A 26261-nucleotide genomic window follows, 5' to 3' on the forward strand; every position below is an offset into this window, starting at 1 on the left:
TGCAATCCCAGCTACTTGGGAGGCTGAGGCAGGGGAATCGCTTGAACCCAGGAGGCGGAGGTTGCAGTGAGCCGAGACCATGCCATTGCACTCCAGTGTGGCGACAGAGCAAGCCTTTGTCTTAAATAAATAAATTACTATTGAGTAAGTAAATGAATTGATGTCCGTCCCACCTTCTTCATGAAAAATCATGTCAAATACTCCTAGCCACTTTCTTTTTAAATTCCACATACCCTTGAATCAGTTTCATAGTTTAGTAGTACCGAATTTCTCTTTGCTTGGTATTAAACTTCTTTCTCTTGCTAGATGTGGGAGCATATGCCTTACGCTTCTTTGTATAGCTCACCATAAACATTGGATATACGATAAGCACACAATAAAAATTTACTAATCAAAATGCTGACATGCTTTGTAAAAATTGAACTTACACACAACTTTGTAAGAATGCAGCTATTTTCAGAGTAGGTTAGACATACATAAGGCCTTTTCTCTTGCTTACATTGTCTCACAACTTATTCAGTAGAAGTATGGTTCAGCATTTGACAATTACGGAATGTGGAACATCTCAATGGCCCAGAGCCTGCGGTTAATTACAGAAGCAGATTGTTATGAGTTTTCTTGATAGAAAAATAGGATGAGTGCATCACAGTGATTTGATTTGCCAGCTGTCATAATGAGATTTCAGATGCCATGTTAGCATATGAAGGTATACTGTAGGCTACTGGGCCCTCTCAATCTGAGTTTTCCATTTTCTTTCTTTCTTTCTTTCTCTCTCTCTCTTTCTCTCTTTCTTTCTTTCTTTCTTTCTTTTTTTTGAGACAAGGTCTTGCTCTGTTGCCCAGGCTGGAGTGCAGTGGCATGATCTCAGGTCACTGCAGCCTCAACCTCCCAGGCTCAAGCAATCTCCCCGCTTTAACCTCCCCAGTAGCTAGGACTACAGGCGCACGCCACCACATCCAGCTATTTTTTGTATTTTTTTGTAGAGATGGAGTTTCACCTAGTCACCCAGGCTGGTCTGAAACTTCTGGGTTCAAGCAATCTACCCACCTTGGCCTCCCAAAGTGCTGGGATTACAGGCGTGAGCCACCACACTGGCCAATTTTCTATGGTGTAATTTAGAAATTAAATATTGGGCCAGGCGTGGTGGCAGGGCCAGAAGCAGTAGCTCAAGCCTGTAATCCTAGCACTTTGGGAGGCCAAAGTGGGCAGATCACTTGAGGCCAGGAGTTGGAGGTCAGTCTGGCCAACATGGCGAAACCCTGTCTCTACTAAAAATAAATAAATTAGCCAGGTGTGGTGGCACACACCTGTAATCCCAGCTACTCGGGGAGCTGAGGCATGAGAATCACTTGAACCTGGGAGGTTGCAGTGAGCCAAGATTGTGCCATTGCAACTCTACCCTGGGCTACTCTGTCTCCAAAAAAATTTTCTAAAAAGGGAATTTAAATATTGCTTGTAAGTATTGATTGATTACTTTATTGTTCCTGTAGTCTACTAAATTTATAGTATAGCAAAACTATAATTTATAATTTTATTATATAGGATACTAAAATTACTTTTACAGTAAATAATATATTAAAATATTCAAGGTAACTACATTTTATTGTATGTTTACTATCTGCCAGACACTGTTCTTATGGCTGTACATGTATTAGATCATTAATAATCCTGCGAGACAGGTACTGTTATTTTCCCCATTTTACAAATTTGAAGGAACTGAGGCACAGAGGGGTATGAAATCTGACCAGTGTCATACAAGTAGTAAGCAGAGGGGCTGGGATCCCACCCAGACAGTCCAGCACCTAGACTGAGCCAGACAAGACAGGCTCTTTTTTTTTCCCAGACAAGACAGGGTCTCGCTCTGTTACTCTCTTACCCAGGCTGGAGTGCAGTGGCGTAATCTTGGCTCACTGCAGCCTCAACCTCCCAGGCTCAAGGGATCCTCCCACCTCCGCCTCCTGAGTAGCTGGGACTACAGGCATGTGCTACCACACTCAGCTAATTTTTGTATTTTTTGTAGAGACAAGATATCCCTTTGTTGCTCAGGCTGGTCTTGAATGCCTGGGCTCAAGCAATCTGCCTGCCATGGCCTCCCAAAGTGCTAGAATTACAGGCGTGAGCGACTGGGAGGTAGAGGCTACAGTGAACCAAGATCACACCATGGCACTTCAGCCTGGGTGACAGACTGTGACTCCATCTCAAAAATAAATAAATAAACAAAAATAAACATTAGGTGTTTTAGCATATCTTTTTTTTTTTTTTTTTTGAGACATGGTTTCACTCCCCTTTGCCCATGCTGGAGTGCAGTGGTGCAATCTCGGCTCACTACAACCTCCGCCTCCTGGGTTCTAGTAATCCCCCTGCCTCAGTTTCCCAAGTAGCTAGGATTACAGATACACACCACCATGCCCAGTTAATTTTTGTATTTTTAGTAGACAGGGTTTCACCATGTTGCCCAGGCTTGTCTCGAACTGCTGACTTCAAGTGATCTACCCACCTCGGCCTCCCAAAGTGCTGGGATTACAGGCGTGAGCCACAGCGCTTGGCCTAGCATATATTTGGCTAACGTAATTAGCTAAAAAACAAAATGATGGTTCCTTACTTTTGAGATTAGCTTAAAATTACCAAGGAAATTATGACCTACCAATATCTTAATCATTTAATCACAAAATCAATTTGCTCATTCACACATTAAAAGATAATGTGTGAATTTTAAGGCAAACAAGGAACTTAATTCCAATATACCTACTTTGCTCAAATGTCTACATACTTTTAAAAATACAGCTCCTTTATGTTAGGTAAGAGCACAGGTTCTGAATCCAAGGCTGACTAGATCTAAATCCCAGTTTAACTACTTGCTAGGTCTGGGAATAAAATGTGGCCCTATGAAACAGTATGTGTACTCTTACCAAAATGCAAACAATAAAGTACCAGAGCTATTTTTCACACCAGATAGAGGAACAGTTCTGGTCACCTTCACTTATTTGCATCCAAAAAAAAAAACAGTAAAAGAGTCATGGTCCCATAACTTATTACTTGCCCTAAAGTTAAGAAACAGGAATCTAAAAAGAGAAAGAAAAAAAAAAGAAGAAACAGGAATCTGTGGGTTATTTTTGTAATAAACACAGTGGACAAACTCTTAAGCAATTCTAATCATACCTTGGCACTCAAGGTCAAATAATATTCTGTACTAAATAAATTATCCACTTTTCCCATCATCACTGAAAGAACTTAAGGCTCTAAAACTATCTGAAGGCTATAAAGATTTCTGTGGCCAAAATTAATCCTATTATGACCTAGGCAGAAACAAATGTGCAAAATAAACCCTTTGCTTTAGATGAACAATAGTTGAGGATATATGATACCAATCTGATTACTAATAACATAAGAAATGCACTAACAGTTGTGATTAGAAATTAATAACAAGATATTGTAGCTAAAATCTGAAGTAAAAAGTAATATTTAGAATTAACAGCAAAATAGAAGCAAGCATTTATTGGTCAAAATGAAGCTGGCTTTTCCTTCAGGCCAATGGTGTAAAATCATAAAATTATAAAAAAATTATAAAAAAGAAAGTGGGCCAGGAATGATGGCTCACTCCTGTAATCCCAGTACTGAAGCTGAGGCTGAGGCAGGCAGATCGCTTAAGCCAGGAATCCAAGACCAGCATGGGTAACATGGTGAAATTCATTCTCTACTAAAAATAAAAAAAATTAACAGAGCATGGTGGCACATACCAGCTACTTGGGAGGCTAACGTAGGAAGATAACCTAAGCCCAGGAGGCTGAGGTTGCAGTGAGCTGAGATCATGCCATTGCAGCACTCCAGGCTGGGTAAAAGAGCAAGACTGTCTCAAAAAAAAAAAGAAAGAAAGAAAGAAAGAAAGAAAGAAAGAGGGGCCGGGCGCGGTGGCTCAAGCCTGTAATCCCAGCACTTTGGGAGGCCGAGGCGGGTGGATCACGAGGTCAAGAGATCGAGACCATCCTGGTCAACATGGTGAAACCCCGTCTCTACTAATACAAAAAAAAATTAGCTGGGCACGGTGGCGCGTGCCTGTAATCCCAGCTATTCAGGAGGCTGAGGCAGGAGAATTGCCTGAACCCAGGAGGCGGAGGTTGCGGTGAGCCGAGATCGCGCCATTGCACTCCAGCCTGGGTATCAAGAGCGAAACTCCGTCTCAAAAAAAAAAAAAAAAAAAAAAAAAAAAAAAGAAAGAAAGAAAGAAAAGAAACTGGCTGTATGCAAATAATTTAATATTATTGTTTTAATAATACAATCCATTCATTAACAATTAATACAGTAAAAAAAGAAATAAATAAATAAAAAATAAAAAAACAAAACAATTAATACATATACTTTAATAATTTACTTTAATAATTAAAATAATATTAACAATAAATTTATAAGTCTTAGAGCAAACAATTTTATCATCATCAAAAAAGTTAGATATCTTCTCTTATTCCTACCACAACAAAGGAGATTACACTTAGAGTTCTTTAACAACTAAGCTTCTGTTAGCTCAAGGATCAACTCAAGTATCCTCATGACACTGTGGGTCAGCTACAAGTTTATCCTAAATAGTACTGAGAATTTTCTTTAGAGGGCTTTCCATTTTTAACTTCTTTCTCTCTGTTCTTATATCTCTGTTGACAGTTTCTCAGGTCTTAATAGAAGCTCTTTTAATGCTTTCCTCTCCTGAGTGGCAGGTAGCACACTTCAGGTGAACACTCAAGAAAGCAGAAACCATTTTCTTCACAATTCCAAGCAGTATACAATGAGTGCTCTGCAAACTCTCAAGTGGGAGTAAGGGAGAGAAGTAATTCAGATATTCTTCCCTCCGTATCTGCTTTGATTGAGACATCAATTGCACATGCAAGATCAGCAGCAATTATGATGGCACAAAACAAAATACATTACCTTTTTTTTTTCCAGGTAAGTACTTTATTTTTTCAGTTAACATAACCAGTCCAGAGTACAACATACTAAATCACAAAGTACAAATCCAAGGAAGTGAATACCTTTACTAAGTTACAAACCAATATGGTACTCTTTTTTTTTTTTTTTCCAGACAGAGTTTCGCTCTTGTTACCCAGGCTGGAGTGCAATGGCGCGATCTCAGCTCACCGCAACCTCCATCTCCTGGGTTCAAGCAATTCTCTTGCCTCAGCCTCCTGAGTAGCTGGAACTACAGGCGTGCGCCACCATGCCCAGCTAATTTTTGTATTTTTAGTAGAGACGGGGTTTCACTATGTTGACCAGGATGGTCTCGATCTCTTGACCTCGTGATCCACCCATCTCGGCCTCCCAAAGTGCTGGGATTATAGGCGTGAGCCACTACGCCTGGCCAATATGGTACTCTTTAATATAATTAAACCATATTTTTTGTTGGGGTCATGTTACCTTACTGGTAATTTTCACTCCAAAAACATTTAAGTACCAAATGAAAACATTGGTCTTTAATGGTGGTTTATAGCAGAGCAAGTTATTTTACACAAAATATGTTTTAAAACTACACAATTTCTCCAAGTGAGTTCCCTTGTGCAAGCTGTTGAAGTGTACAGCAGCAGGGCAATGGGTATCTTTAGGAGGCTCTGCTCTGTTCTTGGTTTGGTCCAAAGTCAGATGGAGAAAACACCTTACCTTTTTACAAACAAAATCAACTAAGGGTCTGGGCACAGTGGCTCACATCTGTAATCTCAACACTTTGGGAGGCTGAGGCAGGAGGATTGTTTGAGGCAAGGAGTTTGAGACCAGCCTGGACAACACAGCACAATGCTGTCTCTACAAAAAATTTAAAAATTAGCTGGTAGTGGTGGCACACGCCTGTAGTCCCAACTACTCAGGAGGCTGAGGTGGAAGAACTGCTTGGGCCTGGGAGATCGAGGCTGCAGTGAGCTATGATGGTACCACTGCACTCCAGCCTGGGTGTCAAAGCAAGCCCCATCTCTTAAAGATAATAATTAATTAATAAATAAGTAGCTGGGCATAGTGGCATGCACCTGTGTTTCCAGCTACTTGAGAGACCGGAGGATCATTTGAGCCCAGGAGATTAAGGCTACAGTGAGTTCTGATTGTGCCACTGCATCCTAACCTAGGCCACAGAGTGAGGCCCTGTCTCTAAAAATAAATAAATACACAGATAAATAATAACAATAACATCTTTTAAAAATAATAATAAGGTTAATGGTCAGTCTAAAACAATATCCCTACAATGTGAAATAACCCATTTATTTCAATTGGTAAATTGTTAAAAATGTACTCCTGATTATAGATCTGAAAAACTGGACTTCTACACTAGAGATTAATAGGAAAAATAAGTAAAATTCTTTATTCTTCCTTGAGACATAGCTGTATGATTCCAAACGTGGACAGAAAACATGGTACACAAGTACACATAACTGGCTCAAAATGGGGTACTTTACCCTCATTTCCTTCAAAGAAAGAAGTATCTGTGAAAACTGATGTAGTCTACCAATATCTCATACATTTGGGCTCATAAAAATTAGGAAATCACTTCAGTTTGCAAACAGTGCTAGTGCTTCTATGAACTCAGACAAATCTCTCCTTGCAATTTACTTTCCCAACAGGCAAATGAAGATTATTTTCACTCATCAGGATGTCAAAAGTCTTGATTAATAAAGTTTGCCAAGAGCTTTTAAATATATAGATAAAAGCAGTTATAATAAGGAATTTATTTTTTAAAAATGTATTCCCTTTAGCGCCCTCACAGAAGTGAAGATTGAAGTGTGTTAGCTGGGGTTATTTTGCACTCTTTTCTCTCTCTTATTTTGTAAGCACATTTTACTGTTTCTGCATGCATTTTTCAAAGAAAATCAACCTTCCGCATTAGAGAATAGAGATGTTAACCCATCCTTTGGAGGAATTGCTGTTTAACCTTATCTTGAGGGCAGGAATCAAGAAGATCTGTCTAAGGCTGTGATGGGAAAAGAATAATCCCTATTAAGTTAAGAAGACCAATAAAGAGAAATCAATTTAGAGGAAAAAAGGAAAAGCAGAGATTCCTTGGGGAAAACCTGGAACAGGTTCTCACTTCAGAAAATGTTATTCATTCCCAACGATTTAAAAACTGATTCCGATTTATATTTAAGGCACAACACTCAATCAGAATTAAAGTATAGCAAGTTTTACTTTATTTTCTCTTTTAGATTTGAGTTTACATCATAATTAAGCCTCGTACATTAACATTGTTTTTGTCATTTCCATGTATTTTTTCCCCTGTATAAGCTTTTTTATTGGCTGGATGGCAGTTGGATACATCTGTGAGCTGACTAGCTTTTTGTATTCTATATTTTTTCTGATTTTAATCAGTGACATCTTGGAAGATGTGACTGTTAGACATAGGGATATTGACACACAGTGTGTTACTGGATGTCAGACAACTTTCCAGACACCCACACAGATTTGTTCACATTATTTCTTCTATCTGGACTGTCTTCCTCTTCCTCCATTACTGCAAAGCTAAACCCTATCTAGTTTTCAAGGCCCAGTTCACATTCTCGCTTCCCTGCACTCTCGTAACACTTCCTGTTTCTAATATATAATGTTAGTGAGATTTTTTTAAACGTTTAGGTAATCGTGTATCTTTCTTTCCTATTACACCGAGACCCTCAAGTACAAAAAAAAACCCTCTCATGTCATGACCTTAGACACAAGAACATTTTAAACATAGTAAGATGCCAGTTCAAAATAACCATTAAATAGGATGCAATAAGCAACCTAGTAATTCAGTCAGTGGGGCTACTAGAAACCATTGTTTTCATGGCTGAATTCAACAGACTCAATTCAGACTCAATTGTACATAAACTCTTTTTTTTTTCTTGTTTGGAGACAGAGTTTTGCTCTTGTAGCCCAAGCTGGAGTGCAATGCCTTGACCTCGGCTCACTGCAACCTCCACAGGTTCAAACGATTATCCTGCCTCAGTTTCCCAAGTAGCTGGGATTACAGGCGCCCACCACCACACCCAGCTAATTTTTGTATTTTTAGTAGAGACAGGGTTTCGCCATGTTGGCCAGGCTGGTCTCAAACTCCTGACCTCAGGTGATCCACCTGCCTCGGCCTGCCAAAGTGTTGGTATTACAGGCGTGACCACACCCAGCCTACTGTATGTAAACTCTTTTGAGGTCAGGAACTCTGTCTTATTTCTTGTGCATCGCTCCCCCCACTGCACCCCGCAAAATAATAACCTTATTATCATCTAATTCAATGTTCTGCACATATTAAGTCTCAATACAAAGCCATACTGTTGTAGATAAAGAGTCTGTGATTAAAACAAAGATTAGATCCTGGGAAAATGCTGAATTGTGAAACGGTAAGTGTTTGTGCTTAAGATAATCTCAAAGTCTACAATGAAGAAAGTGTCAAAGATAAGATGCTACAGGGTTGGACAAGAATGGAGAGTAACTTTACTGGAAAGGGGGCACAATGAACAAAACTAAGTGGAAACAAGAGTGTTCTCTCAGTTTACCTTACACTCCCCGAGCAAGACAAGAAGCCAAACACCTGTTTTTCAATTATTATTTCATCTGTTATGGTCATTTTAGTAACCTTGGCTTCCAAAGCATAAAGAGGTGTCACTAAGCAAAAACCCCAGTCCATGTGATTTCCAATACCTACCACAAACTTTATTGTACCCTCAACTAATTGGGTAACGTAGGCCATGGATGATCAGGACACTCCCTCCAAGAGGGCACAAGAAAGTAACACAGATCAGGATTTCATATCCCCTCGTCTATCCCCTGTTAGGGGAGGTAAAACATAAATGTAGTAAATACCTGAATTGTGGAGAAGTGAGACTTTCGAGACTGCCCCAGACTAACATGACCTTCTTACCACACTCGAAGTACAAACTAACAGCACAGAAGACCCCCTCTAGGAGAATGGACGACGGGAAGCCAATGTAGGACTTACCTGGTTTCTCTATCCTATGGTTAAACCTCCGGAGCTACGCAGACCGTGGCAGCGATAAATCCACGTACACAGGCTCCAACAAAGCTCACACAATCGGAGAAGTTACACTAGCCGCGGATGCGGCGGCAGCAACAACTCCTCCCTCCGCTTCTCTTTTCCCACCCTCCGCCGCCGCGACCAGCCGCCTTCACCCCTCCCTCCCTCGACTACCCCCACTTCCGGGTGATGCCCCTGCCGGAAGCAGGGCCGCCACGGGAAAGAGAGCGACAGGTCACGTGAAAAGGAACGCAAGGTCTAGAGTCAAGCTTCTCCCGCCCCCTGCTGCCCCCGGACCGACACGCAGCCTCTGGTGGGTCTTTGTTAGTGTAGGAATCCGCTACCCCACCCCGCCTCCACGACAAAAACAAAACTAGAAAACCCATACTAAAATAGTGCCTTTGTCATCTGTAGTTTCCTAACCTCAGGCGAAGATGTAACATAAAAGCTCCTTATAAGTCATCTTCCACATAGTTCATCTTTGCCCAGCATGAAATTAGCGTGCATCTGTTAGACTGTGTTAACTTGCTTCCGGTAGACCGTGTAGCCTAATTCCAGATGTAAATGCCAGAGCTATGAACTTCCCCTGGTCCCTCCACTGAAAAATGACATCAAGAGGAAAATTTTTATAAATTCATAATTTATATGTGTGTTGAGGGGGCAGGGACGTCACCTCACCACCTTCATGTCGCCATTCTAAGCTCTGACCCACTCCCCCATTTATTCACTCGTCCATCATTTTAAACACCTAGAAGATTCCAGTGACACAAAAATGTTAGTCTTTTATTTCCATGAGTTAATATAGAAATGAGATGCATAAAATGTAATACAATGCAGTAAGTGGTACAGAAAACATTTTAGAAAAGGGTATTATTTTATTCTTGTTTTCCAACTTGACATTTTAAAAAGCAGGAAAAGTCTAGGATTTTTTAAAACTATGAACATTAACAGTAAAAGAGGGAGAGGCTCCATCTCACTTATTTCAAAGCATGATGTAGCCTTTTCATATTTCCTTTCATGAAGTATCTGTCATAAGATGTATAACAAAACTAATCACAGGACAGTTTGTATCTTCATCTGGAACCATTTGAACTCAGTTCCCACGGACGAGTATAGAGTCTAATAATGTTGCAGAAATCAGAATAGTACACAAAATACAAATATCAAGTAAATATTTGCAAAAGACTTAGAACAGTGTCTGGCACAAAGCAAGCATATTTAAGTGTCAAAATAATTTCCATCCTACCTGTTGTCAAGTCCCTATTAAACCTTGACAGGCAACATTTAAAATTACCCATAGATCTACATTTTAGGTCTGTGATTAAGTATTTCAGAATTATTATTCCCCTCTATACCCATCCACATAAATATAAAATTAGCCTCAGGACTCTGCCAATGTGCACAGCCTTAATTAAGATACAAACTCAGCCCCAAATTTAAAATCTTGAAAATCAGATCATATGAAATGAATATGGCTTTTAAGTGGGTTTCCAAATATTAGCAAGTTGGTTTGTAACTATTATTAACATCGTATTAAGCTTCCAAAAGAAATTCATTAAAAGGCAGGAACCAAAAATACAGCTTTATCAGAAGCAGGATATTGAATCTACTAGCTCACTAGTATTTTTATGTAAATATTAAAGTTTATCACTATGAGCTGCAAGATCCTCTGCCAACCATGTACATTCTTACTCACTTTAATATTTAACATAAAAACCTATATATATATATATATATATATATTTTTTTTTTTTTTTTTTTGAGTCTCACTGTCTCCCAGGCTGGAGTGCAGAAGTGTGATCACAGGTCCTTGTAACCTTAAACTCTGGGGCTAAAGTGATCCTTGCACCTCAGACTCCCAAGTAGTTGGAACTACGGGCACACACCACCACACCTGGCTAATTTTTATTTTTGCGTGTGTGGAGATGGGAGTCTCCCTTCGTTGCCCAGGCTGGTCTCAAACTCCCGGCCTCAAATGATCCTCCTGCCACAGCCTCCCAAAGTGCTGGGATTACAGGTGTGAGCCACCAGGCCCAGCCTAAAACTCTATCTTTAAATGCATCATCCCTAATCCTCCTTACCAATGCACAAGCATAGAAGGGAATGTCTTCAAGAAGTAATCAGGTTTGCTGGAGGTTGAACAGATAGCAGGTGTCCCTAAAATGCTTATGAAGTGTATTAATAACCCCAATGACGTTAAACCAGGAGGATGGGAACTCAACATCTGTACCTCTACAACTACCACAGTACCCTATTTCTAGGTAAGTTAAATGAATCTAAAATAACAGAACACAGGTGCTAAAATAATCCTGTTCTAGAGTGAAATTAAGAATGGGATTTATAAAGTCCGGGCACAGTGGCTAATGCCTGTAATCCCAGCACTTTGGGAGGCCAAGGCGGGAGGATCACCTGAGGTCCGGAGTTTGAGACCAGCCTGACAAACATGGAGAAGCCCCGTCTCTGCTAAAAATACAAAATTAGCCAGGACTGGTGGCGCATGCCTGTAATCCCAGTTACTTGGGAGGCAAGAGGCAGAATCGCTTGAACCCAGGAGGCAGAGGTTGTGGTGAGCCGAGATCGCGCCATTGCACTCCAGCCTGGACAACAAGAGCAAAACTCCGTCTCAAAATAAATATATAAATACATAAAAGAATAGGATTTATGAGGTCAGGCACTGTGACTCATGCCTGTAACTCCAGCACTTTGGGAGGCCAAGGCAGGTGGATCGCCTGAGATCAGGAGTTCAAGACCAGCCTGGCCAACTTGGCGAAACCCTCTCTACTAAAAATACAAAAATTAGCTGGGTGTGGTGGTGGACACCTGTAATCTCAGCTACTCAGGAGGCTGACTCAGGAGAATTCCTTGAACCCAGGAGGCAGAGGTTGCAGTAAACCAAGATTGCACCACTGCACTCCAGCCTGGACGACACAGCCAAACTTTGTCTCAAAAAAAACAAAACAAAACGAATGGGATTGTCAGGCACGGTGGCTCACGCCTGTAATCCCAGCACTTTGGGAGGCCGAGGCGGGTGGATCACGAGATCAAGAAATCGAGACCATCCTGGCCAACATGGTGAAACCCCGTCTCTACTAAAAATACAAAAATTAGCTGGGCGTGGTGACACGCGCCTGTGGTCCCAGCTACTCGGGAGGCTGAAGTGGAAGAATCGCTTGAACACAGCAAGAGGAGGTTGCAGTGAGCCGAGATTGCGCCACTGCACTGCAGCCTGGCGACAGAGGAAGACTCCATCTCAAAAAAGAAAAAAGAATGGGATTTATGACGTTCACCCTAATTTTAAAATATTTCATAGCCATCCAAATAGAGTTTAAAGGATTGGCAATGCTTTTAAGGTAAATAACTTACCTAAATTCTTCAGACATACAGATACTTCAGGATGGAAGGCTAATTTGACGACCTTGCAACTCTAGGTATGACTAAAACTCAAATTGACGTTGCCGGTAAGTTGAGAAAATTTGGGGGAAAGCACTAGGCTCTGAGAGCACTAGGAAAGCTCCCAGGTCAGTATATATTGTGATGGAACAAAAAAACTGCTTCATTTCTAGTAGTGGTCATAGTAGTTTTAGAATTACTCATCAGGACAAGATTAACTACAAAATTAAGTTCAAGAAGTTTGTTCAAAGATACTACCACCACCAGATTTTATCACACAAAGCAACATATAATATTGGTGGCAAATGAACACAGAAAACATTCTAAATTGTCATATAGATGACAACTATCACTTACCTGAGTACTACAAATCATACTGAAACTGCCTCCACATCGTGATAAAGTGTTAATTCAGTGACAAAACGGTATATAATTGAAGGTTGACACTTCCTTAAATACATGTCTATTTTACTTCAGTATGTCTTGGGGTTATATGCATTTGAATAGTACCATTTTGAACACTCTAAATACGAAATATCATAAAGTGTTGGTTCAAATTAATTAAACAGTGATACAATATGGTTATTAAATGTGCAACTTAATTTACAATGATGCTTGATTTTTCCTATTCAAATAAAATCACTGACTTTGGTCCATTTGATGAGAAACGAGGATATATGCCATGGCAGCATACTTCTAGCATTCTATGTAATAAGCAAAAAATAATTTAGTTAATATAGATGGGTTACTTGATTGAAATTCTACTTTCTGCTTACTTGATCACTATCAAGAAATCTACTAGATTACAGCTCTCAGCCAAGAAAGTAATGAAATATGTGGAGCAGGTATTGTTTTTATTCAGGTAACATACATAAAATCCAATGTTATATACTAAACTCAAGATAATCCACAAATCGAAACACTGTTATATCAATAGGAGAGGTGACTAATAGTAGATAACTGGGAACAGACTGCATTTGATAGATTCTTTAATATCATAAACATCCATAATAAGTATGATTAAAAAAAAAACCTAGAGCTATAATCAAAATGAGTATGTCAAAACAGCAAATGAACTAGTAGCTAGTCTTCAGACAGGCTAGGAGTTCATTTTATAGGACCACTCTTCCCTTAGGTCTGATGAGACTCTAAGTTCTCTAGGCAGAAGTGAAAAGGAGTTAATAATGCTAATTCCAAGTATAAATACGCGAGAGGCAGACAGTATAGGCACAACCAAAATGCGGGCCAAATTTTTGGCTCAAAGGTGATCTAAAATAGTTATGTAATCAGTTATTTACAAACATAATTTCAGCTTACTATGAAGTTGACTTCCAGGTCAAAAGCAAATTTTCCTTTCACATTACCTCATAAAAGCTATTTAAGGGCCGGGTGCCGTGGCTCAAGCCTGTAATCCCAACACTTTGGGAGGCTGAGGCAGGTGGATCACCTGAGGTCATGAGTTCAAGACCAGCCTGACCAATATGGTGAAACACTGACAACTAAAACTACAAAAATTAGCCAGGTGTGGTGGCATGCACCTGTAGTCCCAGCTACTTGGGAGGCTGAGACAGGAGAATAGCTTAAACTCAGGAGGCAGAGGTCGCAGTAAGCCGAGATGGCGCCACTGCACTAGTCTGGGGGACAGAGTAAGACTCTGTCTCAAAAAAAACAAAAACAAAAAAACCTATTAAAGAAGTGGCACAGCATTTGACTTTAATATTAACACAACGGTTAAAGTGATCAAGCTTGGTTTCATTTACAAAGAAACAAAACCTAAAATGAAGGTTTCAAATATACTTTATTTCTTCAATAATGCCATATCTTAATGGGTACACAGTGCTTTAACTTGGCATCAATTATGAGCTGTTTTTTTCAACACTTCATTATTACACCAGCTGGGATTATTGCTGAGTTTTCCATTCCTTTGGGGTGACTCTGCCAACAGGGGACAGGTTCCATTCTATTCCAATTTGTGTTGCTACCTGTAAGAATTAAAATGCTGTCAGTTATGTGTTTAAACCATAGTACATTCTCCCTTGGAGACTATTTCTTGAAAATGACAGACATTCTGCTCTATAGGTTAAAAATACACAAAAACTCACCTGGGATACAGTACCCTCCATACAGGCCAAACCTAATTGCTATCCTGATTTTCTAGAGCAGTGTTGTTGTTCAACAGAACTTCTTGAGCTGAAGGAAATGTTCTATATCTTCACTGTCCAAAAGAGTAGTCACTAGCTACATGTTGTTACTGGACACCTGGAATGTGACTAGTATCACTGAGGAAATGAATTTTTTAAATTTTATTTAATTCAAATTTATGCTTCACATTTCTATACTACCCCCTCAAAACATTGATTCCCTCAACCACAACTACCTAAATAACTGCCAGAGAGCGCTTTGTACTCTCCTTATCATTAAAGAACATTTCACCTCCAAAAGCTCTTCTGATCACACATTTGTTCAACATCTGTTTATCCTTCTAATTAAGCACAGTTTCTTTTTTTTTTTTTGAAACAGTCTTGCTTTCTCCCCCAGCTAGAATGCAGTGGCACACTGCAACCTCCACCCCTCCCCTACCCGCCGAGTTCAAGTGATTCTCCTGCCCCAGCCTCCCGAGTAGCTGGGATTACAGGTGCCCATCACCATGCCTGGCTAACTTGTATTTTTAGTAGAGATGGGGTCTCACCATTTTGGCCAGGCTGGTCCCAAACTCCTAACCTCAGGTGATCCGCTCACCACAGCCTCCCAAAGTGCTAGGATTATAGGCATGAGCCACTGTGCCCAGCCTAATTGCACATTTTAATATTATATTTGATTTCAGATGATCAAAACAAAAATTTAAAAGGCCTATTTATTTAAATAAAGTTTCTTTATTAAGGTGAGGGTTAATTTGTATGTTTTTAAACCAAGTTATGTATTAAGACTTCAAGACTCCCACTTTTAGCCATTAAGTACAGTGACTAAAAAATAGATTGTCGGCCGGGCACGGTAGCTCATGCCTGTAATCCCAGCACTTTGGGAGGCCAAGGCGGGTGGATCACGAGGTCAAGAGATCGAGACCATCCTGGTCAACATGGTGAAACCCCGTCTCTACTAAACATACAAAAAATTAGCTGGGCATGGTGGCGCATGCCTGTAATCCCAGCTACTCAGGAGGCTGAGGTAGGAGAATTGCCTGAACCCAGGAGGCGGAGGTTGCGGTGAGCCGAGATTGCGCCATTGCACTCCAGCCTGGGTAACAAGAGCGAAACTCCGTCTCAAAAATAAATAAATAAATAAATATATTGTCAAATTTAAGATGTAAAGAAACTAAAATATAAAAAGTTACATTACATCTCATCTGTCAAACCATGCAACAAAAAAATTACCACTAGAACTAAGGATGTTTAATTTGAAAAAGAAAATTCAGGAGACATGATAGCAATTTTCTATTATCTGATAGCTGTTACAAGGAAGTAGGTCAGAATTTCTGTGTTACAATGAAATGATGGGTAACATATGAAAAAAAGTCAGGGCCGGGCGTGGTGGCCCACACCTGTAATCCCAGCACTTTGGGAGGCCAAGGCAGGTGGATCACCTGAGGTCAGGAGTTTGAGACCAGCCTAGCCAACATGGTGAAACCCCATCTCTACTAAAAATACAAGAAAATGAGCCAGGCATAGTGTTGGGTGCCTGTAATCCGAGCTACTAGGGAGGCTGAGACAGGAGAACTGCTTGAACCCAGGAGGCAGAGCTGTAGTGAACTGTGATCGTGCTACTGCACTCCAGCCTGGGCGACACAGCAAGACTCCAACTCAAAAAAAATAAAAAGTCAGATTTTAACTCACCATATGAACCTTTTAACAGCTACACAAGGCCGAGTGTGGTGGCTCATGCCTGTAATCCCAGCACTCTGGTAGGCCAAGGCAGGCGGATCACTAGGTCAGGAGTTCGAGACCAGCCTGACTAACCTGGTTAAACCCCGTCTCTACCAAAAATACAAAAATTAGCTGGGCGTAGTGGCGGGCGCCTGTAATCCCAGCTACTCGGGAGGCTAAGGCAGGAGAAACGCTCAAACCTGGGAAGCAGAGGTTGCAGTGAGCCGCGATCATGCTATTGCACTCCAGCCTGGGTGACAGAGGGAGACTCCATCTCAAAAAACAAGACAAAACAAACAAAAAAAATGGGCATGGTGGCACGTGCCTATAGTCCCAGCTACTCAGCAGGCTGAGGCAGAAGAATCACTTGAACCTGGGAGACGGAGGCTCCAATGAGCCAAGATCGCACCACTGCACTCTAGCCTAGGCGACAGAGTGAGACTCTGTCTCAAAAAAAAGAAAAAACACCAAAAAAAAGTGGTCTTCCATGGTCCTTTCTAGTTTTATCCCGTTACTTACTTATACACCTTGTCCTTCAACCAAACTTAATTAGTTTTCTAGTATGCTGAACTTTTCTATGTCTGCCTTTTGTCAGATTTCCCTTATCTCACGTTTCTATAACCAAATCCTGTCTGCCATTCAAAGTGCTTAGCTAGGCTGGTCTGAAGGTAGTGGTAGAGGTTGCAGTGAGCCGCGATCATGCTATTGCACTCCAGCCTGGGTGACAGAGGGAGACTCCATCTCAAAAAACAAGACAAAACAAACAAAAAAAATGGGCATGGTGGCACGTGCCTATAGTCCCAGCTACTCAGCAGGCTGAGGCAGAAGAATCACTTGAACCTGGGGGACGGAGGCTCCAGGAAAGGAGCAATATGGAAAGGGCTGCCTTGTGATCCACTAAGCAATATATTACTGGGAATGTTAAGAACAGAAGATAGATGAATGCTGGGGGAAAGTAATCTCTGCACTGGGTGAGTAATTAGATTACATCTCTCAAGTCCCTCCTAACTAAATATGTACACTACTGTGTTAAAATACTTTGAATGCACAGACTAAATGAGAATGAAAACATCCAAAATAGAAATTATCAATCAATAGTACTTACATATGTCCACATAGTAATACAGAAAGTGGCTCCACCAGCTAATATAGCATTACCGTATTTGTCATGAAAATCAGGTGTACGTTTCTGGTGGCTCTGCCTTGCCATTGTTTGCTGAATGCTTCGAACTTACAGAAAAAAAAAAATACAGAAGCATTATTATCAATTGTCAGGAAAAGAGAACATATGCCATTGATATTGCCAATAAGGAAAGCCAAGGAAGTTAATTTTACAGTATTATGTAGTTCAATAAAATGTTAAAACATATTTTAGCTATTAATCAAGGCAAACCAATGTACTTAGAAATGCACCAAAAATAAGATTGACAGATGGATATATGATAAAACAAATATAGCAAAATGTTAACTGTAGAATATATGTGGCGGGTATATGGGTATTCATACAATTCTTCCAACTTTTCAGTATATCTGAGAGTTTTCATAATAGTGTCGGGGAAAAAAAGCAAAGAATGAATGATGTAACATTCTCTATGAGGTGGTATTTGCATAACCCCTGAAACTTCAGCTCCCATTGATTAATATGAATACTTATGACTTAAATTTTCATTAAAGTTTACTCAGTGGAGTCCAACAACTTACAACATACAAGGGCAAAGAAACTCAAATGAACTTCAAATTAAAGCACACTAAATGCTTATGATCATAAAATTACTATAGTAACAAAAAAACTTGCCAGCCGGGCGCAGTGGCTCACGCCTGTAATCCTAACACTTTGGGAGGCCGAGGTGGGTGGATCACCTGAGGTCAGGAGTTCAAGACCAGCCTGGCCATCATGGTGAAGCCCCATCTTTAAAAAAAAAAAAAAAAAAAAACTTGCCAAAACTAGAGTAATCTTGATTTGTAAAAAATTAATAGGCAGGCACAGTGACTCACATCTGTAATCCCAATACTTTAGGAGGCCAACATAGGAGTATCGCTTGAGGCCAGGAGTTTCAGACCAGTCTGGGAAACATAGTGAGACCCTGTCTCTAGAGAAAAATTGAAAATTAAAAATTAGCCAGGCATGGTGGTACATGCACACCTGTGGTCCCAGCTACTCAAGAGGCTGTGGCTGGACAATCACTTGAGTCCAGGAATTAGAGGATACAGTGAGCTATGATCATACCACTGCACTCCAGCTTGGGTAACAGAGCAATTCTATCTCTAAAAATAAAAAATGAGACAAATTTAAAATTAATGAATATGGCACCATGCTAAAATAAATGGGGTATATAAAAAAGTGTTAAGACACAAATCCTGTCCTCAAGTAACTTCCAGTCTAGAGAATATTACACATGTAGACACAAATCAATATCGTATAAGGAAGCAGAATTAGCTAAGCACTTTTTGTTGTTGTTGCTGTTGTTGTTTTTTCCCTAAGACTAGAGTAGAACAAGGAAGTTCAATCTGTAACTGACTGTGAGCAATCAGTTGAGACAAACCACTACCTTCAGACCAGCCTAGCTAAGCACTTTGAATGGCAGACAGGATTTGGTTATAGAAACGTGAGATAAGGGAAATCTGACAAAAGGCAGACATAGAAAAGTTCAGCATACTAGAAAACTAATTAAGTTTGGTTGAAGGACAAGGTGTATAAGTAAGTAACGGGATAAAACTAGAAAGGACCATGGAAGACCACTTTTTTTTGGTAGGCAGGGGGAGGTGGTAAAAGTTTTTGAGCAGAATGATAAACTCTGCTGCTATTATTATACTAGTAGAAAGAGGAGAAAATTTTTAAAAATGGCCCCTGGAGGAACTAAAAAGGGGGGCTTGGATAATAGCGAAACTCTGTCTCAAAAAAAAAAAGAAAGAAAGAAAGAAACTGACTGCAAGGTTGCCCATTCACTAGCAATTAATAATAGAATGATTTCTATGTGGTACAATGAGTTACTTCGAGATAGTTATTTGACCATTATTGGATTTTCTAAGTGCCTTACATAGCTTTCCATTTTCATGTTTTAGTCACACTGGGATAAGCAAATTTACAAACATTTCATAATATATTCTGCTCCAGAAAAGATAAAAAGTGGGCATATGAATTCCACACTGAAAAAAACAAAAAATCTTTCCTAAGGTACAAAATGGCTCTATTTGCTCAAAGAGCAAAGAAATTAGGACTACCAAAAAATTCTGCAACATCTCATAACTTCAACACACTCAAGTAACTCTGGTGGATATCATTAGACCTCTCCTCTGTGACAACTGTTTCATTACCACACATTCATGATCTCATATAATCCTCAACAACCCCATGAAGCAGGCATTATTTACAATTTAGGCATTATTTACAAATTACTTATTTTACAAAGAAGGAAACTGAGATTGAGAGAGGCTAAATAAGTTATATGCACAAAGTAAAAGAAATAATAAATGCTGCTTTTGGAATATAAAAATAGTCCTGCTAATATTTTGTGGTTATTTTCAAAGTTGCTTAACTGTTTAGAACACAACCTAATAATATCCTCCAATGATTATGTTAAGTGAAAATCAAAAGAGAGCTAAACAAACTAAATAGTAATTCAGGGGCATCTTCATTGTATAACAACTGCCCACGTTACCCAAGGTGACCTTCAGTGCAAATCAAGTATTAAAATTAATTTTTTCTCCTCAATCTATTGCATTCTCACTACATAATGCTGGTCTCAAAATTCCCTGTACTTGCCAAACTTTTTGGTAAGAAAAAATGACCACGACTGCTTTCGAGACAGCTAATATTTTTTATTTATTTAAGACGGGTCACTGCAACCTCCGCCTCCCGGGTTCAAGCGATTCTCTTGCTTCAGCCTCCCAAGTAGCTGGGATTACAGGCGCCTGCCACCACGCCCGACTAATTTTTGTATTTTTAGTAGAGATGTGGTTTCACCATGTTGGCCAGGCTGGTCTCGAACTCCTGACCTCAGGTGAATCCGCCCGCCTCGGTCTCCCAAAGTGCTGGGATTGTAGGCGTGAGCCATCGCGCCCGGTCAGCTAACACTGTTAACCCACAAATAACTTAAAAGGTGCATCGATACCATATGAGTTGTTTCCCTGCAATTAATCCAGGTGAAGAGCTAGATTTACCATTGCCGTCTATCACAGTAATAGGAATTCGAGAAGATATTCTTCTATACGAGGTTAGGAGTAAACATATCCCCAAAGCTAAAATGTAGGACATCACTTAAGGAACGAGAGGTGTCTACCAAGAGTGTCCTTTCCTGAAATCGAAGGTTACTGAAGAATTAAAAAGCAGTGCTAGATTACCACTCTGATAACAGAAAGAGAGCTGAAAACCGAAAGAGAAACACTGGGTGATAAAGTCAGTAAGGACATCATCCCAATGACTTGGGACAGACGGAAAACAGACAGCATTCAGATTAGAAGGCCGAGATGTTGGTACAGGGAAAGGACACGAGAGGCCGCGAGGAAAAATTGATATAAGGTTGTTGTAAACGATTTAGCGTAATTTTTACTCACCTTGGAGACGACTTAGTGCGTTTTTGACCAACGGAAACATCGTGAAGGTGAAGATCGAACTGCAGCAACACAGCTGCTGCTTTGGTGCAAATTCGCTTCAAGTACCCTTGAAGAGCGCTGAAAAACAAAATGGCTTTCAGCCGGGATCCGTAATGAGAGTTGATGAAATTTCGCGAGATTTGTAAAACCTATAGTAATTGCAATCCCTGTTACCGCGAGGAAAAATAAAGGCCTTTTGGGAAATGTAGTTCCCGGCTCTTTAAAATGACGTATAGTGGTATTTAATGAAGCACGAAAGAACTCCTTGAAGCCAGGTTTAGAGCTCTGTAGAGGGCAGCCGAGACACTGATCTTTGGCCGAATTGTCTAAGGCACTAGCTTCAAAACGGTGTTCAAGTTCCAAAAGCTTTGGTTTGGTATCTCCACACTAGCTCTTTCTTCTTTCTGTTCCCCAAAACTTCCTTTACTTATTTTATATTTTTTGGTCTGCTATTACTGCTATACTAATTGGCTTAGCTTTTAATTTTCAAATAACTTCAAGTTTAGAGAAAAGTTGCAAGAATAGTAAAATCTTCGGTAATATGTAGATAAATATGTGATAAAAGAAATTTAGAAAGCTGTTGATTGTAGAATCTTGGTGGTAGGTGTTTACAGTAGGATTCTTTGAATTTTTCTATATGTTTGGATATTTTCATAATAAAATATTGGGGGGAAGAACTCTTGTATATCTATTACCCAGATACAGTAATTGGTAATATTTTGCCACTTGTGTTCTCTTTCTCCATATATATATTTGGGTGGGTTTTCTGAACCATTTGAGAATAACTTGTATATATCATGTGCCTTTACCTGTTAATACTTCAGGATTCATTTTCAAAAAGGAGGAAATTAACTGACATGACTACATTATAGTTATCAAATTCGGAAAACTTAATATTGATATAATGCAGCTCATATTTCAAGTTCACCAATTATTCCAAGATCTCTACCCAGAATTTGGTTCAGGTCCCTGCATTGAATTACTTGTCATGTGTCTTAGTCTTATTTATTCAAGACAGGATCTCCCTCTGTCACCCAGGCTAGAGTCCCGTCATGCAATCATAGCTTACTGAAACCTTGACTCCCAGGCTCAAGCAGTCCCCCCACTTCAGCATGCTGAGTATTTAGGACCACAGGTGTGCACCACCACACCCAGCTGTCTGACCTGCCCGGACCCTCATAACTTGGACCCCAAGGCGCGACCGAATTAGACCAGATGAAAGAGGAGTTCAGGCTTTATTGGAGAGTCTCCGGGCGGACTGGACTCGTAACGGGGGAAGAGTCAGCAGTCTCGCACTGGCTTTCTTTGTTCGGCGGTTTTTATAGGGGTAGAAGGATTGGGGGAGTGGAGAGCTGATTTGGCAGGTGGCAATAAGTCAGGTTGGCTGTTGGGGGGGGGATGTCTGCCGGGCGGGGAGCTTGTCGGGCCGGAAGTTACTGGAGAGCCGATGGGGCGGATGGTGATTGGTTCAGTCGGTTGCCTGGCCGGAAGGCTGCTGGAATCGGGCCGAGCCAAGGCGGTAGACAGAGTGAGATAAGGGACTGGGGGGGCGGGGACTGTCTGCCGGGAATCGGGCCGAGCCAAGGCGGTAGACAGAGTGAGATAAGGGACCCTCCTTGCGAGGGAGGAGGGGCTTTCCTCATCCGGAAGTTAGGCACTTTCCATGTTGGGGGGGGGTGCCCAAAGGTCCTCCACCAACCAGACACCAGCTAACTTTTATTAAAAGATGGAGTCTCACTATGTTGCCCAGGCTGGAAGTCTCCATTAAAACTTAATTGTTCCTCAGCTTTTCTTTGTATTTCATGGCAGTATTTTTTTCTCACTACTGGTAAACTTTATTCTCTCAATTTTACATTTGGAGGAAATGAGGTGCAGAATTCTTAAGTGATCAAGATAAAGCTCAGACTAAGTTGAAGATCAGGCAATTATAAGTGGCAAAACTGGTAATGGACCTCCTTGTGCTCTGTAATATTTTTGAAGAGTGCAGACCAGTTATTTTGTAAAAGTGCCCTCAATTTGTTTTCATTTGATGTTTCCTCATGAAGGGACTGTTTATGTACTAGCAGAAATACTACATAACAGATGTCTCTTTTTAGAGCATCTTTATCAGGAGGCATATGATCTTAGCTTGTCTCATTATTGGTAATGACATTTTTTTTTTGAGACGGAGTTTCACTCTTGTTACCCAGGCTGGAGTGCAATGGCGCGATCTCGGCTCACTGCAACCTCCGCCTCCTGGGTTCAGGCAATTCTCCTGCCTCAGCCTCCTGAGTAGCTGGGATTACAGGCACGCACCACTGTGCCCAGCTAATTTTTTGAATTTTTAGTAGAGACGGGGTTTCACCATGTTGACCAGGATGGTCTCGATCTCTTGACCTCGTGATCCACCCGCCTTGGCCTCCCAAAGTGCTGGGATTACAGGCATGAGCCAGCGCGCCCGGCCGGTAATGACAATTTTAATCAAGTGGTTGAAGTAGTGCCCTCCAGGTTTCTACACTATAAAGTTAGCCCTTCGTTATTAATATGTAACTTGTGAAGAATACATTGAAACTATGTGAATATCCTGACCTTCATCAAAGTTTCACTCCACTAAGTTTTTATACCCATTGATGATTTTTGCCTAAAAGGTTGTAAAACAGTGATTTTCTCCTTCTCTGTTTAATAGCAGGTATTCTGTAAGAAAGAATTTTATTTTCTCCTCTATTTATTATCAGTATGGATTCATGAATTTGATTACTTATAATTCATTACTGTCATTATTTATTTTAATGATCCCACATGTGGTCACTAGGATTTTCTTCAAGCTGGCTCCTATGTCTTTTTTGAAATGTCTCCATCATTTTTTTGACCATCTTTATTTTCTGACACAAGATGTTCAAGATGTTGTACTTTCCCTGCCTCACTACTGGAATCAGCTATGTCTCTAAAGAACCTTAATCCATTCTAGTGGGGATGACAATTAGTAACTTAAGTTTGTGCACCAGCACAAGTGGGGGATGTAATTGCTGCTAGTATTTTCAATAAATATGGTTAAGAATATATGTTATGAATGATAAGTTTATGCTAATACATCCAATTCCTGTTCAATGCCCAAATGTTCTTTACTTTCCCTCATTGCATATCTGTATCTCCCTTCTTCCACAGTGAGAATTCTGGCCTTCAACAACATCAATGTTTTCCCATATTACATTACACACAATATATTTTCAGAATTGCTACACCCATATCAAAAACAAACCTACAAAGTAGAGTTCAAGATTTGCTTTCAGTTACTTTTTTCCTTAGACTAAGAATATGTAGTCAAAGTAGTGTGTTGATAAGGTATTTAGTTCTTTTTTTATCTTTAGTGTGATTGTGTTTTTAATTTGAAAGTTGGGTTCCCTCGGCTGGGCGTGGTAGCTCATGCCTGTAATCCAAGTACTTTGGAGGCCAAAGCAGGTGGATCACCTGAGGTCGGGAATTCAAGAACAGCCTGACCAACATGGTGAAAACCCGTCTTAAAAAAAAAAAAAAAGAAAGTTGGGCTCCCTTTATTCTGTTTGTATTAAATTTTAGTTTTTCTCCCATTCTTATAGATTTTATTTAAAAAAAAAGAAAGAAAGAAAAGAAAAATCTTGTGCCAGCCTGTACAATATAGCAATACCTCGTTTTTACAAAAAAAAAAAAATTAAAATTAGCCAAGCATGGTGGTGCACACCTGTAGTCCCAGCTACTCGGGAGGCTGAGGTGGGAGGGTTGCTTAAGCCCTGGAGATTGAGACTGCAGTGAGCCAAGAACATGCCATGCACTACAGCCTGGGCAACAGAATGAGACCCTGTCTCAAAAAAAAAAAAAAACACCAAACAACTTGTTGTTAGATATACATAAAATTTACATTTGTAAAGTATATACATTTCAGGGCTGGGTGTGATAGCCCACACCTGTAATTCCAGCATTTTGGAAGGCCGAGGTGGGCGGATCACTTGAGGCCGGGAGTTCGAGACCAGCCTGGTCAACATGGCAAAACCCTGTCTCTACTAATATACAAAAAAATTAGCCAGGCACAGTGGCACACGCTTGTAATGCCAGCTACTCCGGAGACTGAAGCATAAGACTTGCTTCAACTCAGAAGGCAGAGGTTGTAATGAGCCAAAATCGCACAACTGCATTCCAGCCTGAGACCTATCTCAAAACAAAAACAAAAATAAATAAAATAGGCCAGGTGTGGTGGCTCATACCTGTAATCCCTGCACTTAGGGAGGCCCAAGGCGGTCAGATCACCTGAGGTCGGGAGTTTGAGACCAGCCTGACCAACATGGCGAAAACCTGTTTCTACTAAAAATACAAAAAATTAGCCAAGTGTGGTGGCACATGCCTGTAATCTCAGCTACTTGGAAGGCTGAGGCAGGACAATCTCTTGATCCCGGGAGGCGGAGGTTGCATTGAGCTGAGATCACACCATTGCACTCCAGCCTGGGCAACAAGAGCAAAACTTCATCTCAAAACAAACAAATAAATAAATAAATAAATAAAATATATACAGTTCAGTGGCATTAGTGATATTCACATTGTTGTACAATTATCACCATTATCCATCCCTAGGACTTTTTCATCTTGTAAAACTAAACGATTTGATTGTACATGTTGACTATTTAAAATATTAACATTATTCCAAAAGTCAAAACTAAACAGACTGATGTACCTAAGTCATTCCCTCCCCTAACTGTTGCATTCCATTTCCACCAATTCCTGTAGGTAAACAATTTCGTTACTTTCTGGTTTATCTTTTGTGTATTTCCTTTTGCAAAAATAGGCAAATACCTGTATGTTTTCTTATTTCTCTATTTTACACAAATGTAGCATAAAATCCATTATCATTTTACATAAGTCTTCCTGATTCCTTTTTTACAGCTGCAAAATCTGTGGTGTATATGTGCTATAGTATATTCAATCAATCTCCTATGTTTGAACATTTAGGCAGTTTCAAGAATATTTCAATTTCAATAATGATGAAATGAATAACTTTGTGCACACACATTTTTATATTGTTGGAAGTATCTCTTCAAGGTAGGTTACTAGATGTGGGATTGCTGGATTAAAAGATAAATACATGTGTAGTTTAGTTAGATATTGCCAAATTACCCTCCACAGTTGTAACATTTTGCCTTCCTGCCAGCACTGTATTAATATAAAGGGTGCCTATCTCCCCACAGCCTTGCTAATAGCATGTAGTGTCAAACTTTTGGATTTTTGCCAATCTGATAGGTAAGATATCTCTTTTAAACTTAAAAATTTTTATTTTTATTTTTAAAACATACACATAGTAAAATTCACTCTTCTTGGTGTACAGTTCTATGCATTTTGACAAATGCATAAAATTGTGTCAGTACCAGCACAGTTAAGGACAAAATAGCTCCAGCATCATAAAAATACCCTTATTTGACCTCTTTATAATCAACCCCTTTTCCTACCCC

At 40.1% G+C, this 26261-nt stretch overlaps 2 protein-coding genes across 10 annotated transcripts in view; both read right to left on the reverse strand.

Moving 5' to 3' along the window:
- Positions 1-9106, reverse strand: part of ATP7A (ATPase copper transporting alpha) — a 173039-nt gene extending 163933 nt beyond the window's left edge. For all 9 annotated transcript variants that reach the window (XM_064362902.1, XM_012455754.2, XM_012455756.2 and 6 more), the window contains exon 1: positions 8930-9106. The gene's annotated coding sequence lies outside the window, so the exon portion shown is untranslated. The remainder of the gene's footprint in view (positions 1-8929) is intronic.
- Positions 9107-14134: 5028 nt separating this feature from the next.
- LOC105719611 (cytochrome c oxidase subunit 7B, mitochondrial) lies at positions 14135-20912 on the reverse strand. The gene is made up of 3 exons (XM_012455760.2): positions 20770-20912; positions 17321-17445; positions 14135-14337 (listed from the first exon to the last, which is right to left on the reverse strand). The coding sequence occupies exons 1-3, from the start codon at positions 20807-20809 to the stop codon at positions 14257-14259; spliced, it is 246 nt and encodes an 81-aa protein (XP_012311183.1). The 5' UTR covers positions 20810-20912; the 3' UTR covers positions 14135-14256.
- Between the last annotated feature and the right edge of the window lie 5349 nt (positions 20913-26261).

This window comes from Aotus nancymaae, unplaced genomic scaffold, assembly GCF_030222135.1.
Source record: "Aotus nancymaae isolate 86718 unplaced genomic scaffold, 86718_ANA_hifiasm-v0.15.2.pri h1tg000004l, whole genome shotgun sequence".
Classification (NCBI taxonomy): domain Eukaryota; kingdom Metazoa; phylum Chordata; class Mammalia; order Primates; family Aotidae; genus Aotus; species Aotus nancymaae.

Coding starts and splice junctions, on each gene's coding strand:
- LOC105719611 (XM_012455760.2), bottom strand. CDS start 20,809: ATGTTTCCGTTGGTCAAAAACGCACTAAGTCGTCTCCAAG. Junction 17,446..20,769: donor CGCACTAAGTCGTCTCCAAG/GTGAGTAAAAAT, acceptor TTTTTCTGTAAG/TTCGAAGCATTCAGCAAACA. Junction 14,338..17,320: donor GTATTACTATGTGGACATAT/GTAAGTACTATT, acceptor TAATTCTTACAG/GTAGCAACACAAATTGGAAT.